Consider the following 15,445-nt stretch of genomic DNA (forward strand, 5'->3'; position numbering starts at 1 on the left):
CTCTCTCTCTGATCTATAAATGGAATCGCATTGACCAATCAGAAGTGGAAGGAGAAGTACCCGAGCTCTCGAGCATCACCTCCTTCACAATGGGTAAGTGTGTGTGTGTGTGTGTGTGTTAGAGAAAGTGATTTACAATACATTTCTCACACTAAGGCATATAACGCATTAAATAATGAAGTGTAATAGATAAATATAGCTTTAAGCACGATATAGGAAGTTATATAAAAGGAAAGTGTAATGTGGATCAACAGCAGCAAATGCAAGAATAATAGAAATAATACAAAGGCAATATAACAATATCAAATAAAAGGTAAATATGTTAAGATAGATTTTATTATTATTATTATTATTATTATTATTATTATTATTATTTACAGAGAAACGTACACCATTCAATAATACAAAATGAATAAATAAATATATAACTGAGCACATGTATGAACGAATAACTGAATAAATATAAAAAGATGCAAAATTCATACAGCTGTCAAATAAATACAAATATATAACAAATAAACATCGACGTTGAAGAGGAATAGCTATTAAAATGAATACATAAATAAACAAGCAAACAAACAAATAAGTAAGTACCTAAAGAAGCCCTCCGGCATCACATTGGTGGACAGCGCCCCACGCTGGGGGTTAAATATAAAGTCAAATAAATAAATAAATAAATAAATAAATAAATAAATAAATAAATAAATAAATCCAAATCCAAATCCAAATATGAAATTACATAAACAATAGCACTGAAAACATTAATACTAGAATATTCTCTAATGGAATTGTATAATTGGATAATTCATTATATATCAAACATTTAATATAAAGTGATGGAGTCGCGTGCAGTGGAGAGAAAAAAACCCAGAAGGGAAACGCCCATAAAAAGGCTTAAAGTTAAAAATCAATTTTTCTGAATTCCAACATGACGATACGATGTTGTACAATTCAGAGACACTGCCACCTTGTGTTCACACCATTGCTGTGCACAACATCAGCACCTTCGATAACATCTGGATTCTGGATTCTTACTGGAACTGTTCCTTATTCTCTAATTAACACACACACATTAAACTGAAGTCTGCATGCGAACACAGATGAGAACAGAACTGAGAACGATGAGGAGGTTCATTTCCAAAACTAGTCGATATATAATGAAAATAAATCAGCTTTTCACAATAGGATGATATACTGTAGATTTTATTAGCTTTGTGTGAACTTAGGTATTGTGTTTTATGTATTATTCATTTGTGTTTTTCTTAAATGTGCATTTGATTATTATTATTATTATTATTATTATTATTATTATTATTATTATTATTATTATTATTATTATTTTATATTGTATTATATTGTATAATTATTTTATATTGTCCTCAATATAAAAAGGAACTGAATAAAACATTTCAACAAACGTGTGATTTGTGCCATAAAAATATTGTTTGCATCTAAATATATATATATATATATATATATATATATATATATATATATATATATATATATATATATATATATATATATATATATTATCATGACTTCACATATCACATTATTGTAATATAACATAAACAAACAATCTAATTAATTAATTAATTATGCCCAGGAAAAAATATTTTTGCCAAAAGCTGGACATAAGTTTATAATTAAAATTAAGTGTATTATTAATTATTAATTGTGTTTTTTTGTGTGTTTTTTTTGTTTGTTTGTTTGTTTTAGTTATTAAATGTATTATCATTACATTAATTATAAATTATTTAACTTACATAAGATAAGTTTTATATTGAGATGTGGTGACATTTTGTCAAGGTAATTAAACAACAGCCAGCTAAAATCAATATCAGCTAAAATACATATAGCATTTCCCTGATCCTTCATCTGAGCTTCATGACCTTAAATCAATGTTTATATATACGTTTTGCTTAGTTTGTTTTTTTTAAATTGCTATCCTGGATATATATTTTTGATCAAGTTAAAGTGCGTGAATAATTCATGAATACTGTATAGGTAAATAGATAAAGATGCTGATTATTCGCTAATGTTGTGCTGCTACTGTTTACTGTCTCCACCAGAGGTCACCAAAGAACTAAAAACTACAAACCTCACACAAACCTCACACAAGGTTCATCTCATAAGAATGTCTTCCTTGACGGTTCTTTGGATGTTCGACGGTTCCAGCTTTCTAAAAGTGTGATAATTAGAGCTGCTAAAGAAAAGCATCACTGTTCTAGGGTTCTATATAAAACTGTAAAAGGTTTCACCAGAGGGACAAACTGAAGAACCTTTAGGGTTCTGGTTGGAGCTGTATTAAGAGTTTCTGTTCAAAACACCTACGTGCACTTCATGCCTCCAAGGTGGCCAGGTTTTCTCTAGGCTACTGTTGTATAGGTGATGAAAAAGCGTACATTATAGGGTTTTTTTTTTTATTAAAAAAACACTAATTAGAGTTAGTGTCACATTAAGGTTAGTGTCACATTAGGGTTAGTGTTACATTTGTGTTAGTGTTACATTAGTGTTAGTGTTACATTAGGGTTAGTGTTACATTAGGGTTAGTGATACATTAGGGTTAGTGTTACATTAGGGTTAGTGATACATTAGGGTTAGTGTCACATTAGTGTTAGTGATACATTAGGGTTAGTGTTATATTAAGGTTAGTGTTACATTAGGGTTAGTGTCACATTAGTGTTAGTGTTACATTAGTGTTAGTGTTACATTAGGGTTCGTGTCGCATTAGTGTTAGTGATACATTAGTGTTAGTGATACATTAGGGTTAGTGTTATATTAAGGTTAGTGTTACATTAGGGTTAGTGTCACATTAGTGTTAGTGATACATTAGGGTTAGTGATACATTAGTGTTAGTGATACATTAGGGTTAGTGTCGCATTAGTGTTAGTGTTACATTAGTGTTAGTGTTACATTAGGGTTCGTGTCGCATTAGTGTTAGTGATACATTAGTGTTAGTGATACATTAGGGTTAGTGTTATATTAAGGTTAGTGATACATTAGGGTTAGTGTCACATTAGTGTTAGTGATACATTAGGGTTAGTGATACATTAGTGTTAGTGATACATTAGGGTTAGTGTCGCATTAGTGTTAGTGATACATTAGGGTTAGTGATACATTAGGGTTAGTGTTATATTAAGGTTAGTGTTACATTAGTGTTAGTGATACATTAGGGTTAGTGATACATTAGGGTTAGTGTTATATTAAGGTTAGTGTTACATTAGTGTTAGTGATACATTAGGGTTAGTGATACATTAGTGTTAGTGTTACATTAGTGTTAGTGTTACATTAGTGTTAGTGTTACATTAGTGTTAGTGTTACATTAGGGTTATATCAGAGGTACATTAGGGTAACATTATGGTTAGTTACTTTAGGGTTACATCAGAATTAAATTGGGTTTAGATTAAAGTTACATTAGGGTCAGTGTTACATTAGAGTTGGTGTTGCATTGGGGTTACATTATGATTAAGGTTATCTTTAAAGTGTGTTTGTGTGTACATATGTGTATGCTTGTTTGTTTGTTTGTGTGTGTGTGTGTGTATGTGTGTGTGTGTGTGTGTGTGTGTGTGTGTGTGTGTGTGTGTGTGTGTGTGTCTTTCTGGCTCAGTCCTTGTTGTTGTTAAAACGTGTTTGCTGTAATGAATTAGAGCAGTGAGCTCCAAACAGAGCTGTTACATAAATATGAACTAATCCAGATTACACTTTCTCTGTAATCCTTTAAAATCATTTCTGTACAAAACCCAGTGTGTAGCTTTATAACACATTCTTAAAACTGTGTGTGTGTGTGTGTGTGTGTGTGTGTGTGTGTGTGTGTGTGTGTGTGTGTAATACTTTGATTGATGACCGGCTGTTTGTGCTTTTGTCCTAGAATAATCTGCATAATGTACAACACACAGACTCACGCTCTCTACATGGGATTGAGGATGTGAGTTCACAGTGCATGATGGGTAATTCACACAGGTCACATGACCATGGAGACTAACAGGTCATATGAAGACAGAAATAAACAAGTGACTATCAATGAGTCTTGTTATAGCGGATCCTCTGTCCTACTGTTCCAAATATTTATCAAATTGTCTGATTGTCCAGTTAGACCATAACATTTGTTTTTATCAGAGAAATAAAACACTTTGGGGATGTGCTGTTATAGAAAATCACCCTAAAAGCACACGATAATCCATTCTTTTACTGGAAAGATGAAAAGATGAGTAACTCCACCACGAACTGTAAGAGATTTCAGTTGTGACTGACAAAAGCATTTCAGATTAATTAAATTTGTTCTCAGATTAATGCGGATTATAATTAATCTGATTAGTCTGATGCAATACGACCTCAGCTCGTCCTTTTCAAAACGTTTTGTTCTTTACGTTAAATATAACAAAATCTTGAAAAAAATATATGACAGTGTATTTCAGAACTATGAGAACGCTTTCGGAAACAAAAGTCACATAGCTTCCCATCTCACAACCTGTAATTTATGAAGAAGTATCTGTAAATCATGCGAACACACACAGAAGATTAACACTACTGAACAAAATCAGAATCATATGCTGAAAGAGTAGATTCTTATTGTAGAACCGAGCCAAATGATCCGACTCACACACTATCCGAACCAGGAAGTCCAATTAACAGAGTTGAACTTATTGACCCTGTGTTTCAGAGGTGTTGGAGCTGGATCAGGTGACAACCAGGAGCCAATCACAGGAGGACACACACACACACACACACACACACACACACACACACACACACACACACACACACACAAGTTTCGTAATCATCCAATATCCAAAATTGTTCATTTCAATGTGAAATAATTTTTTTTTGGTAACTTTACGCAAAGAAAAAATAGAGACTAAATAAATGAATAAATAAATAAACAAATAAACAAATAAATAAATAAATATCCGATGCACGACAACAACAGCAGCAACACCGGGATTTTAATGAACTAATGAAGAATAATAGGAGACAAACGAGAACAATCTAGAAAATCAACCAGTGAAAAGGTGAGGTCAGAGTCTATACCAAAATAAAAACAAAACCAACACACACACACACACACACACACACACACACACACACAGTGCTGTTTCAACGGGACCTGAGACATAAAGCAGGGAGGATGAGATTGAGACATATATAACATAAAACCAGAAGGTAAATAATAAGCGCATAAATTATAAGTAAAGATCATGTGGAGCGACTGGGATTGATAAAGAAACGGTTGCTAGCTGTCTAATACTAGCTGTTCACTGAGCCACTGATTTCTCATCTGATTTTACTGTACTTCCATCCGAGTGAATAAAATCACTTTACCTGCTCAACTAAACATGAAATAAACAGTCTAATCTCGCACGTGACTGTAGCTAGCATTGAAAACTAGCTAGCTAATCTGCATAACAGTCTAAACACGTGAGGCCGACTTTCACACAGTCATTTCCAGAAGTTCCCATTATAGGCTACACAATATGTTCAGTGTGTTCAGTGTGGGACAGAGCACCGTGTTAGGCAAGTGGGATTGATCCAGACTAATCCACACTCAGTGGAACATTGTTTACACGCTAATAATCTCACAGGGGTTACAATGCTAAGCACAGAGCATGAACGCGGGGATTAATCTGCTTAGAAAAGCGCTGTGATATAAATAAATTCAAAACAAACCCAAATCTCAATGTTTTGATGAGGACGTCCCTTGCGTAAAATATTGTCCCTCCAGTAAGGTCATTTATTTATAAGTTGGTTATTTTTCCTCGAACTGCCGGGTTACACCTATTAGCTAGTTTATTTGGGTTTATTTAGATATTACGATCTCATGGCAGTATTATATATTTGAAAAGATCCAGCTTGTAAAGGACAGAACTCAGAATTGATTTGATCTCCAGCTTTCCTTCACAATAAAGTTAGCCATATAACTCCTGTGTGTTTAACTGATTTCAGGTCGTTAACATTCGCCTGTTTACTTTTACGTAAATAAATAAACTCACCCATCCAGTTACTCTAAGTTTAACAGAGGTTATTTTTTGCTAGCAGATTAGCTCCGTACATATACTGAAATATCCTCGCAGGTGTAAGCCAACGGTGATAAGTTTCCAAATCAGTGTATTTTCTCTACTAACAGCTTTTTTGTTTCATGATCAACATTTTATTTTAACCAAACATCAAGTGTATTCTTAGACGTACAGTGTGTGTATGCCCAAACTAAAGCAGATAAATATAACAATAGTCTAAAATATATGTGGAGGGATAAATAATGCCAGTCACGCTATAGGTTAATTAATACACATGCAGAAATACATTAATTACAGGTACAATCAGTTATCTTCTCCTGTATCTACAGTAGATCTATACTGCTGAATGTTTAAGAAGTTTGAATTGTTGTGATTTTGGATGGATGGGATGTGTATGAAACAGGATAAACACAGATAGCTTTATTTACTGCTGTTAAGCTTGAAGACAGTTGTAATGGAACTGTAGCGTGATCATTGAGGAGAAATAAACAGGAGTTAGCCTCCACTGTTAATCCCAATATATCTGTTCAATCTTCACAGACTTGTATATGGACGTTTCCAGAAATACATGTAGGTGCTGAGATCTAAATCACCTCAAATCATGTGATGTATTCTATGAATAATTTTATAATTAATCAGCTGATAGACTGGGTTCTTTAAAGTTGAAAATATTGAAAAGTAAATGGTAAAATTGTCTATGAGTTTTAAACAATAACAAAAAGGCTAAAATGTTAAGTCTGAAATAATACAAAATAAATAAATAATGTCCAAAATATGTCTATAAAGACATGACGATAAAGTGCCTATATTATTATTATTATTATTATTATTATTATTATTATTATTATTATTATTATTATTATTATTATTAACAACAACAACAACAACAATAATAATAATTATAATAATGCTGATATTAATAATAATAATAACAATAATAATAATAATAATAATAATAATAATAATAACAATAATGACGATGATGATGATGATGATGATGATAATAATAATAATAATAACAACAATAATAACAACAATACCACTACTACTACTACTACTACTAATAATAATAATAATAATAATAATAATAATAATCATAATAACAGCTCAGTAGTTGGGTCAGTTTTAAGTCGATTGCACCGAGTTAAAATCAACCCAACGTTGAGAAACAGGAAATGATGAAGCTCTAATAATTCAGTATGTATTTATTGACTTAAAGGCAGAGTGAGAATATAAATACAGCTGTTGCTCTTCGTCCGTCTCTGTGTCTCCTCGATGTTACTGCCCCGGACTACGCCCCTGATATTTACACTCCCCGGTTTACTTGCACGCGCAGATGCAGCAGATGAATGTGAGAGCAATAATAAATGAGATAATAGAATTAAAAGCCGTTCTCTAACACGGCCTCGTGTCTTCACCGAGTGAACCCTCCTCACAGAGAACTTAAACACACCACTGGACGTTTATTTCTTCTTCTCCAGCTGTCTCTGTCCTGTCAGGAACTGCCAGATTCCTCCTCTGTAGAACTCGTTACCGTACGCGTACAGCGAGGCGTTGAACATCGGAGACAGTTTAGCGAGAACAGGGAGGACCTGCCAAAAAAATAGCAGGTGTTATTACGCAGCTGGACAACGCCTCTTTATTTTTAGTAATAAACTTTTTTTTTGTAAGAATGTGTCACAGAGATTATCACTCCTTCCTCAGAGCCACTGATTATTTTTAGTAAGAGGATAACATTATTATTATTATTATTATTATTATTATTATTATTATTATTATTATTATTATTATTATTATTATTATATAGGAATTATTTCTATTTCCTGAGGAAAATGTTACAGGGTTTTTTTTTTTTTTTTAAACAGAATGGTGTATATAAACTGCGTGTGTGTGTGTGTGTGTGTGTGTGTGTGTGTTAAAGGGTCCTGTACCATTCTGAGTTTCGGTGATAAGACCTTGGTGTTCTCGAAGCAGGCGTACACACACATGATAACGTACGGACCCCAGCAGAGCAGCAGCATCTTTACAGGCAGACCTGTGTTAAACTACACACACACACACACACACACACACACACACAATGAATAATCTGATAAGCACTCTTTATAAATCTGAGCTATAAACAATAACCCACTGACCAGAAGCTCGTGTGAGAGACTTTTACAGATTTAATAAAGTCCTGATTCAGAAACAGAGATTTACACCCAACAGTCCTCTTCTTCAGTACAATAAACAAATACACATTTATCAACATATATCATTCATTTATAATCATTTATAAACATAAACATGAATGAATAGATAGATAGATAGATAGATAGATAGATAGATAGATAGATAGAGTAATTAAAATGTTTAAAAAGAAATGAATATGTTAAAAAAATGGGTAGTTTTAAAAACATCAAACAAATAAATAAATAAATGAGAGTAACTGAAATGTATAACAATAAATAGTAGGGTAGTTTTGTAAAAAAAAATAAAAAATAAAAACTATCATGGATGACTCCTCACGCCGAGTTCCGGAACGTTCCGTGCACTTGAACTGCCCGAGGCGCGACAGCGTGCTTCACTGACTGTTTACTGTGACTGTGTGTTTTGTTTTGGTTTCTGTCCTGTCTCCGCCCCTGTTGTGTTATTGGTTCCTTCCTAATGTCTCAGCTGTTCTCGTGTCCAGCTTTGATTACGTGGTGTATTTAAACCCCCGAGTGTCTTTGTTCCGAGCGGAGTATTGTGTGTTTTGTGAAAGGTTCCCGTACCTTTATTTAAGCATAAACTGCAGTGTAACTACCTTTAGTTTGTATAGATTTTTAAAGAAAATTTAAATATTTGTTTGTTATCGAAAAATTAACCTTCTAACAGTAGCAGTATGGTTTATTAATGCTAAAGTTTAACATTAGTTAATGTTAATGAATGCCGTTAATAATAAAACATAAACCTAGAGTTACTTTTATATAATGACGTGTTTATTACAGTTATTTGTTTTTTCTGAGTGGTGTAAAATGAAGCGTCGGGGTAAACCGATACAGCAGCTGTACATCCTGTTACCGCATGCCAAGATAAAATGATGGATTTACGTTAATGTATATCATTAAATATGTGAAATGTTGTTACCTTGAAGTTGTGGACCTTTCTGAAATAAGTGTAGATGGAGGAGTAGGAGGAGTACATGATGAGGAGAGGGAATGCCAGGTAGAGCACGGTGAGGGCCAGCGTGTAGGTGACGTAATCTCTGAATATCACAGAGAAGGAAATAATGGCGTTAGACTACAGTGTTACAGGCGTTTCTGATGACTTCGATCACATCGCGTAGCGCTAACATCATGCGCTGGAAGCTAAATGACGTGTTAGAGTTCTACTGGAGATAAACTCAGATGGATGGTTATTATAGACAATATTACAGTCATACAAAGTTGATTGGGAAGCAGAACATCATCAGATGTGAGAGCACTGGAACTGGTTTTTTTAATTTTTATTTTCAATCTTTCATGTAAATGTTTTCATGAACTAAAAATTTCAGCCATATTTACAAAAGTTTCTCTGATTTTCTTCGTATGTACGTACGTGTGGTGATAAACGCCAATGAGACATAAACTCCTAAGCACAGTAGATTTACATTTAGCCACGCCCACGAAACTCCATAAAAGGCAAAGCTCACAGAGAGCTGAAAACAACTAAATGGCAACTAAACGGTGAAACAGCGCCTCCTAAGTGCAGCATGTGTATTTTAAATCTTCCAGTATCGCAGCTCAGCCACTGCAGCGCATGCGCTACAACAGACACACTTTAACTCCTCCTCCTTTAGAGGAGGTGCCTTTAGATTTGCCCTAATTGACCCACTAATCCCATGCAGACCACGGTACATGAGCTATATGGATCTGTGGTTGTATAAGTACTTCCGTATGGATAAGGGAATCGGCTAAGAACAGATTTCTTTTGTGAATTTCAGGCTTTTTTTTTTTTTTTTTTTTTTAAACAAATCTGTGGTAGAAATCAGATTTTATTTTGGAGCTCAGTAAGGTGGGGTTGAGGTCGGGGCTACTGGAGCGAACCCCTGACGACAGACAATTAAAAAATGATTATTCTGTGTAATATATTCGTATCTGGTTTACATGCGTGCTTTAAATATAGGGCTCGGGTGTGTTTGATGTCGAGGAGGTGTGTTACGCAGTGTTTGATGAGGTGTGTACCTGTCTCCTCTGGAGTAGTCGAGAGTGCAGCCTACACGCATGGGTTCAAAGTCGAACACGCCCCATCCGATGAAGGGTAACGGCAGAGCGGCCCACAGCATGGCCGAACCCCACATGATGGAGCTCATGGTCAGGGACGTGCTCCAAAACATCTTCTGCTCTGAAACGCGCACACACACACACACACACACACACACACACACACACACACAGCACTCGACTTTCACACACACACACCTGACTGTACAACACTGTTTATGACTGTCTATTCTCTACGATTTTAATCATGTCCCACTAGCCCAGGTCATTTCTTAAAATATGACGATCAGTATAAATAATAAAGAAATGAAAGATGGTGGGAATCAAACACCAATATTTTACTCTCAAGGTTAGAAGGATATCTCAGATTACACCACGGCGTGGCTGAGTTCTGGACCGTGATTGGTCAGAAGGTGTCGATTAACGTTCTATAACAGCAGCTCTGTCAGTAGCACAGGTTTAATCTAACACACTCGTTCTGATACGTCATCGTTTCTATAGTAACGGCTCGTTCACAGAGACGTGTACGGCGGAAGGGATCTTCAGGACAGTATCTTCAGGACAGAGGAGGATTTGTAATAGTTGTAATACACTGCTGTGGTGTAAGAGCAATAAAACACGTGTGGACGTGCTTTTATGGGAAAATAATCATCTTCAGGCTGAACAGTAACTCAGTTTCATCACACCACCTCGTCACTCGGTACGAGAAACACATTTTACAGTTCACTGTCGGAAAGATCTTCCCTATTGCTGTATTTATTTTTAATAAATATGATTTCTCTGAACTCACTGGTGCAGTACATGTGATATCGGTCCCACGCTACAGCACCGAGAAAACTGATCCCTGCCAAGATGGACACCAGTCCCTGAAAAGCGTGGATCTGGCAACCCTCAGAACCAAATGGCCAGTATCTACCACACACACACATGCACACACACACACACACACACACACACACACACACATGCACACACACACACACACACATGCACACACATACACACACACAGACACACACACAATAAATTTTTTAAGAATCCTGATGCTTAATAATTGAATTGGATGCTTATGTTTATTATGCATTAATACATAAACACATAGCTGAGAATATATATATATATATATATATATATATATATATATATATATATATATATATATATACACACACACATTATCATCAGAAATTAAACAACCCCGCCAATAAATAAATAAATAAATATGTAGCGTGGAGTGTTGTGTCAATGTGGTATGAGTGGATGAAGCGACACTTCCTGGGTCATTACCCATAATTCCCCTCTTCTCTCTGGCAAATCACAATCCTGTTTATGAAATAAATACTTGTTTTGTTAATCAGTCGTCGTCACCACGTCCACCTGCACGCTGCTTCACTACATCACACTCATGTGGAAAACTTCATCAAATATGAGCAGAAAAATGATTATAATAAATATAATATAAAATAATTATAGTGTCCTTATTGTACACACACACACACACACATGCACACACATATACACACACACACAAATACAAATAATACACACACACAAATACAAAAAATACACACACACACACACACACACACACACAGACATACACACACACTCACACAAACACGCGGGTGCACATACACACGCACACACACACACACGCACACACACACACACCCAGACTACTTTGTATTTGAGTATTAAAAAGTTCATGACACTTTCATGTCCTTATTTTCTCTCTCTTCCTTTTTGGATAAAATCTTGTGACTGTAGCGTCACTTTTGTTTTTTTTATTTTTCCTTCTTTACGTGCAAAAGTCTCTTCATTATCTTTGTTCTCCATCATTCAGCACAAGTTCTGGTTAATATACGGACGTGTTCAGAGTTATTCATTTCTCAGACGGAGCTGTCGACTTCAGCGCTACTCAGAAGTTAAGTCAGAGTTATGCACGATGGGGCGGAGTTTTACTAAAACAGGGGCGTGTCTCAGTTACGCTCGATTCTGATCTTGCACTTAAAGGGATTGTTCACCCAAAAATGTGAATTCTGTCATCATTTACTAACTAACCCACACATTGGTCCAAACCGCATGACTGACTTCCCTCTGTGGAACTTAAAAGAAGATATTTTGAGGAATGTTTCAGTGGAAGTCAGTGGGCACCAAAACTGTTTGTTTACACACATTCTTCAAAATATCTTCTTTCGTGTTCCGCAGAAGAAAGAAATGCGTACAGGTTTGGAACGACATAAGGGTGAGTAAATGATGAAAGAATTTTCATTTTGGGGTGAACTACCCCTTTAAGTACCTTTTCTGGCTGGAGTGAGGAGCAGAATTGAACCCAGCACCAACAGTTTGATGTAACAACAATATGTCATGCTGATATTTATGTTTCGGCTCTAAAGACACTAAAATATGGGCTACAGAATGTCATTCAAGGCCAGTATTACATAAACACATACATCTAACAATGTATTTAATAATATTATCCCTTTAAAATGCACAGAAAGGCTTGTTTTCATCCAGAGGACATGGGAAGGTGACGCACCTTAATTAGAAACATTACTTATCTCAAGGAGGGAATGTTTTATGGATAAGATTATTAATGAAATGAATGTGAGCTGTAATCTCAGTGTCAGATTATCCTGGAAACCGTGGACATGTTTCCTTTACGGGAGAGCGCTTCGAATTAACACAAAGGTCGGCATTATTTTATTAATTCTACAGCCAATTAAAAGCATGATAACATCGCCTACATCACACACCGGGGTAACTGTCAGAGCATGATATAAAAACGATCAAAGGTAAAATAACAGGATTCGCTGGATCAAGTGCTGTTCTGCGCTTGCTGTATGCGCTGCTGAATAATGAGTGAGGAAGCCATTTTGTTCAATTACACCAGTGATTAATGTGACCATTACAACTAGGACTGTTCATGCAGTGATATATTGGTGATGCCTGAAAGTGACGTGTCCCTGAGAGTGACGTGTCCCTGAGAGTGACGTGTCCCTGAGTGCGACGTGTCCCTGAGAGTGACGTGTCCCTGAGTGTGACGTGTCCGTGAGAGTGACGTGTTCTTGAGAGTGACGTGTTCCTGAGAATTATGTGTCCCTGGGAGTAATGTGTACCCAAATGTGACGTGTTCCTGAGAGTGTCGTGTACCCGAGTGTGACGTGTCCCTGAGAGTAACGTGTACCCAAGTGTGACGTGTACCCGAGTGTGACGTGTACCCGAGTGTGACGTGTACCCGAGTGTGATCTGTACCCGGGTGTGACGTGTCCCTGAGAGTGACGTGTCCCTGAGTGTGACGTGCACCCGAGTGTTACGTGTCCCTGAGAGTAACATGTCCCTGAGTGTGACGTGCTCCCGGGTGTGACGTGTACCTGAGGTAACTGGCGTAAGCAGATGTCAGACCGTTACAGCTGAGTCCGAGATCAGCGAGCGCCAGACTGAAGACAAAGAAGTTACTGGGAGTCCTGAGCTGCTTCACATTGAGGAAGGCCAACATGGATATGAAGTTCAGAAAGAAACCAAGCAAACCTAAACACACACACACACACACACACACACACACACACACGAGTGAGGATTATAGTACACACACCTCAGATCCTGACCTCATTTCATTTATACAGAAGGCGTGTATTAAAGGAACACAGTTTCCATTTTTACATCAAATATAGTAAAGCTACAAAGCTAATGTAGCTAACAAATAAAGGAAGCTTAGAGCCACCAGTTTAGCATTGCGCAAACTGTACGTCTAAATCAACACACACGTGCATCAAAAGATAAACACATATAATACCACTAAACGTTAACATTCACACTTTACTGAAGAGAGTCATTACTATTTACACCACAGCGCTGCTCAGTTCTGGATTCTGATTGGTTGGAAGGTGTTGATTCATTTTCTATTACTGCAGTTCAGAGGTCACAGGTTTGTATTAATGCATTTATCCTAATAGATTATGGTTTCTATAGTAACAACTCATACACAGGGTCTTGTACAGCAAACTCTCCACATAAAGAGATTTTAAAAAATCGGAATCATAATCAGAAACATTTTATTCGCCATATACATTTACATGTATTAGGAGGGGAAATCGTTTATTCTGAAGATTATTTGGTGTAGTTAACTTACGGAAGGAATCTCCAGTGTCAGCACTTCGTCACAGTCAGAGGTAAAGCTGTAACTTTACGTTTTCACTTTTTTTGCATTCATTACAGCATACTTAGCTAATTCAAATAAATGATCGAAATAGAATAAGAGTTCATATTAATAATATCATTTGAATAAATATTGGCACCTACCGCCAACCAGCAGCACCGAGCCGAACACAAACATGTCAAAATCACTGAATCCCTCAGGTAACGCGTGAGACGCCATTTTAACAAGAATTCATCAATAACAGCGTTATGAATAACGACACCGCTCCTCCTTCAGCCCAGACTGAAATGAGAAGGATTTTAAAAAGAACGGCGTGATTTTATATCCTGTTTCACGTGAAAGGCCATGAGAGTGTGAGCGGTGTTAGAGTGAGTAATGCCCGAAGGAATGTCTTAATACACTGCTGCGGGACAGAGAGAGAGAGAGAGAGAGAGAGAGAGAGAGAGAGAGAGAGAGAGAGAGAGAGATTTCACAATAAACAGTAGCTGAGAAACACACTGTACACTATTATACAATCTTAGTTACTTGTCTGTCCCTCCATCCTTCTTTTTCCGTCTGTCTGCTCATCTCTTTCTATTCATCTGTCCATCTGTGTCTGTCATTCTCTGTCCATCTCTAACTGTTCATCTGTCGCAGTCTATCAGTTAATACATCTGTCTCTCTCTATCTGCGCATCCATCCATCTCTGTCAGTCTGTCTCGCTCTGTTCATCTGTCTCTTTTTGTCCACCTGTCACTCTATCTATTCAGCCCTCCATCAGTCTCTATCTTTTCATCCATCTTGGTCTATTTGTCCACTTGTCTCTATCTATCTATCTATCTATCTATGTCCATTTGCCAATCCCTCTTTCTCCCTCTCATTCTCTGTGTGTGTATATATATATATATATATTTACACACTTTGATTAAACCGTTTGTTTATGTAAAATTAATAATAAATTCTTTGCAGTTTTGCAGTCATTAAACTTTTTTTTTTCGAATATTAATAATTATTTTTATTACAATAGTCTTGTATTCATCGTCATTTCCTCTGCGCCATATAAA

General features: G+C 36.2%; 1 protein-coding gene across 1 annotated transcript; it reads right to left on the reverse strand.

The window, feature by feature from the left end:
• Positions 1 to 7,242: 7,242 nt before the first annotated feature.
• rgrb (retinal G protein coupled receptor b) lies at positions 7,243 to 14,765 on the reverse strand. Its single transcript, XM_017482975.3, has 7 exons — positions 14,546 to 14,765; positions 13,618 to 13,774; positions 11,034 to 11,155; positions 10,205 to 10,364; positions 9,129 to 9,246; positions 7,949 to 8,062; positions 7,243 to 7,609 (listed from the first exon to the last, which is right to left on the reverse strand). Exons 1-7 carry the CDS (start codon positions 14,619 to 14,621, stop codon positions 7,481 to 7,483), a joined length of 876 nt encoding a protein of 291 aa, XP_017338464.1. The 5' UTR covers positions 14,622 to 14,765; the 3' UTR covers positions 7,243 to 7,480.
• Positions 14,766 to 15,445: the final 680 nt, after the last annotated feature.

Source organism: Ictalurus punctatus, chromosome 13 (genome assembly GCF_001660625.3).
Source record: "Ictalurus punctatus breed USDA103 chromosome 13, Coco_2.0, whole genome shotgun sequence".
Lineage (NCBI taxonomy): Eukaryota > Metazoa > Chordata > Actinopteri > Siluriformes > Ictaluridae > Ictalurus > Ictalurus punctatus.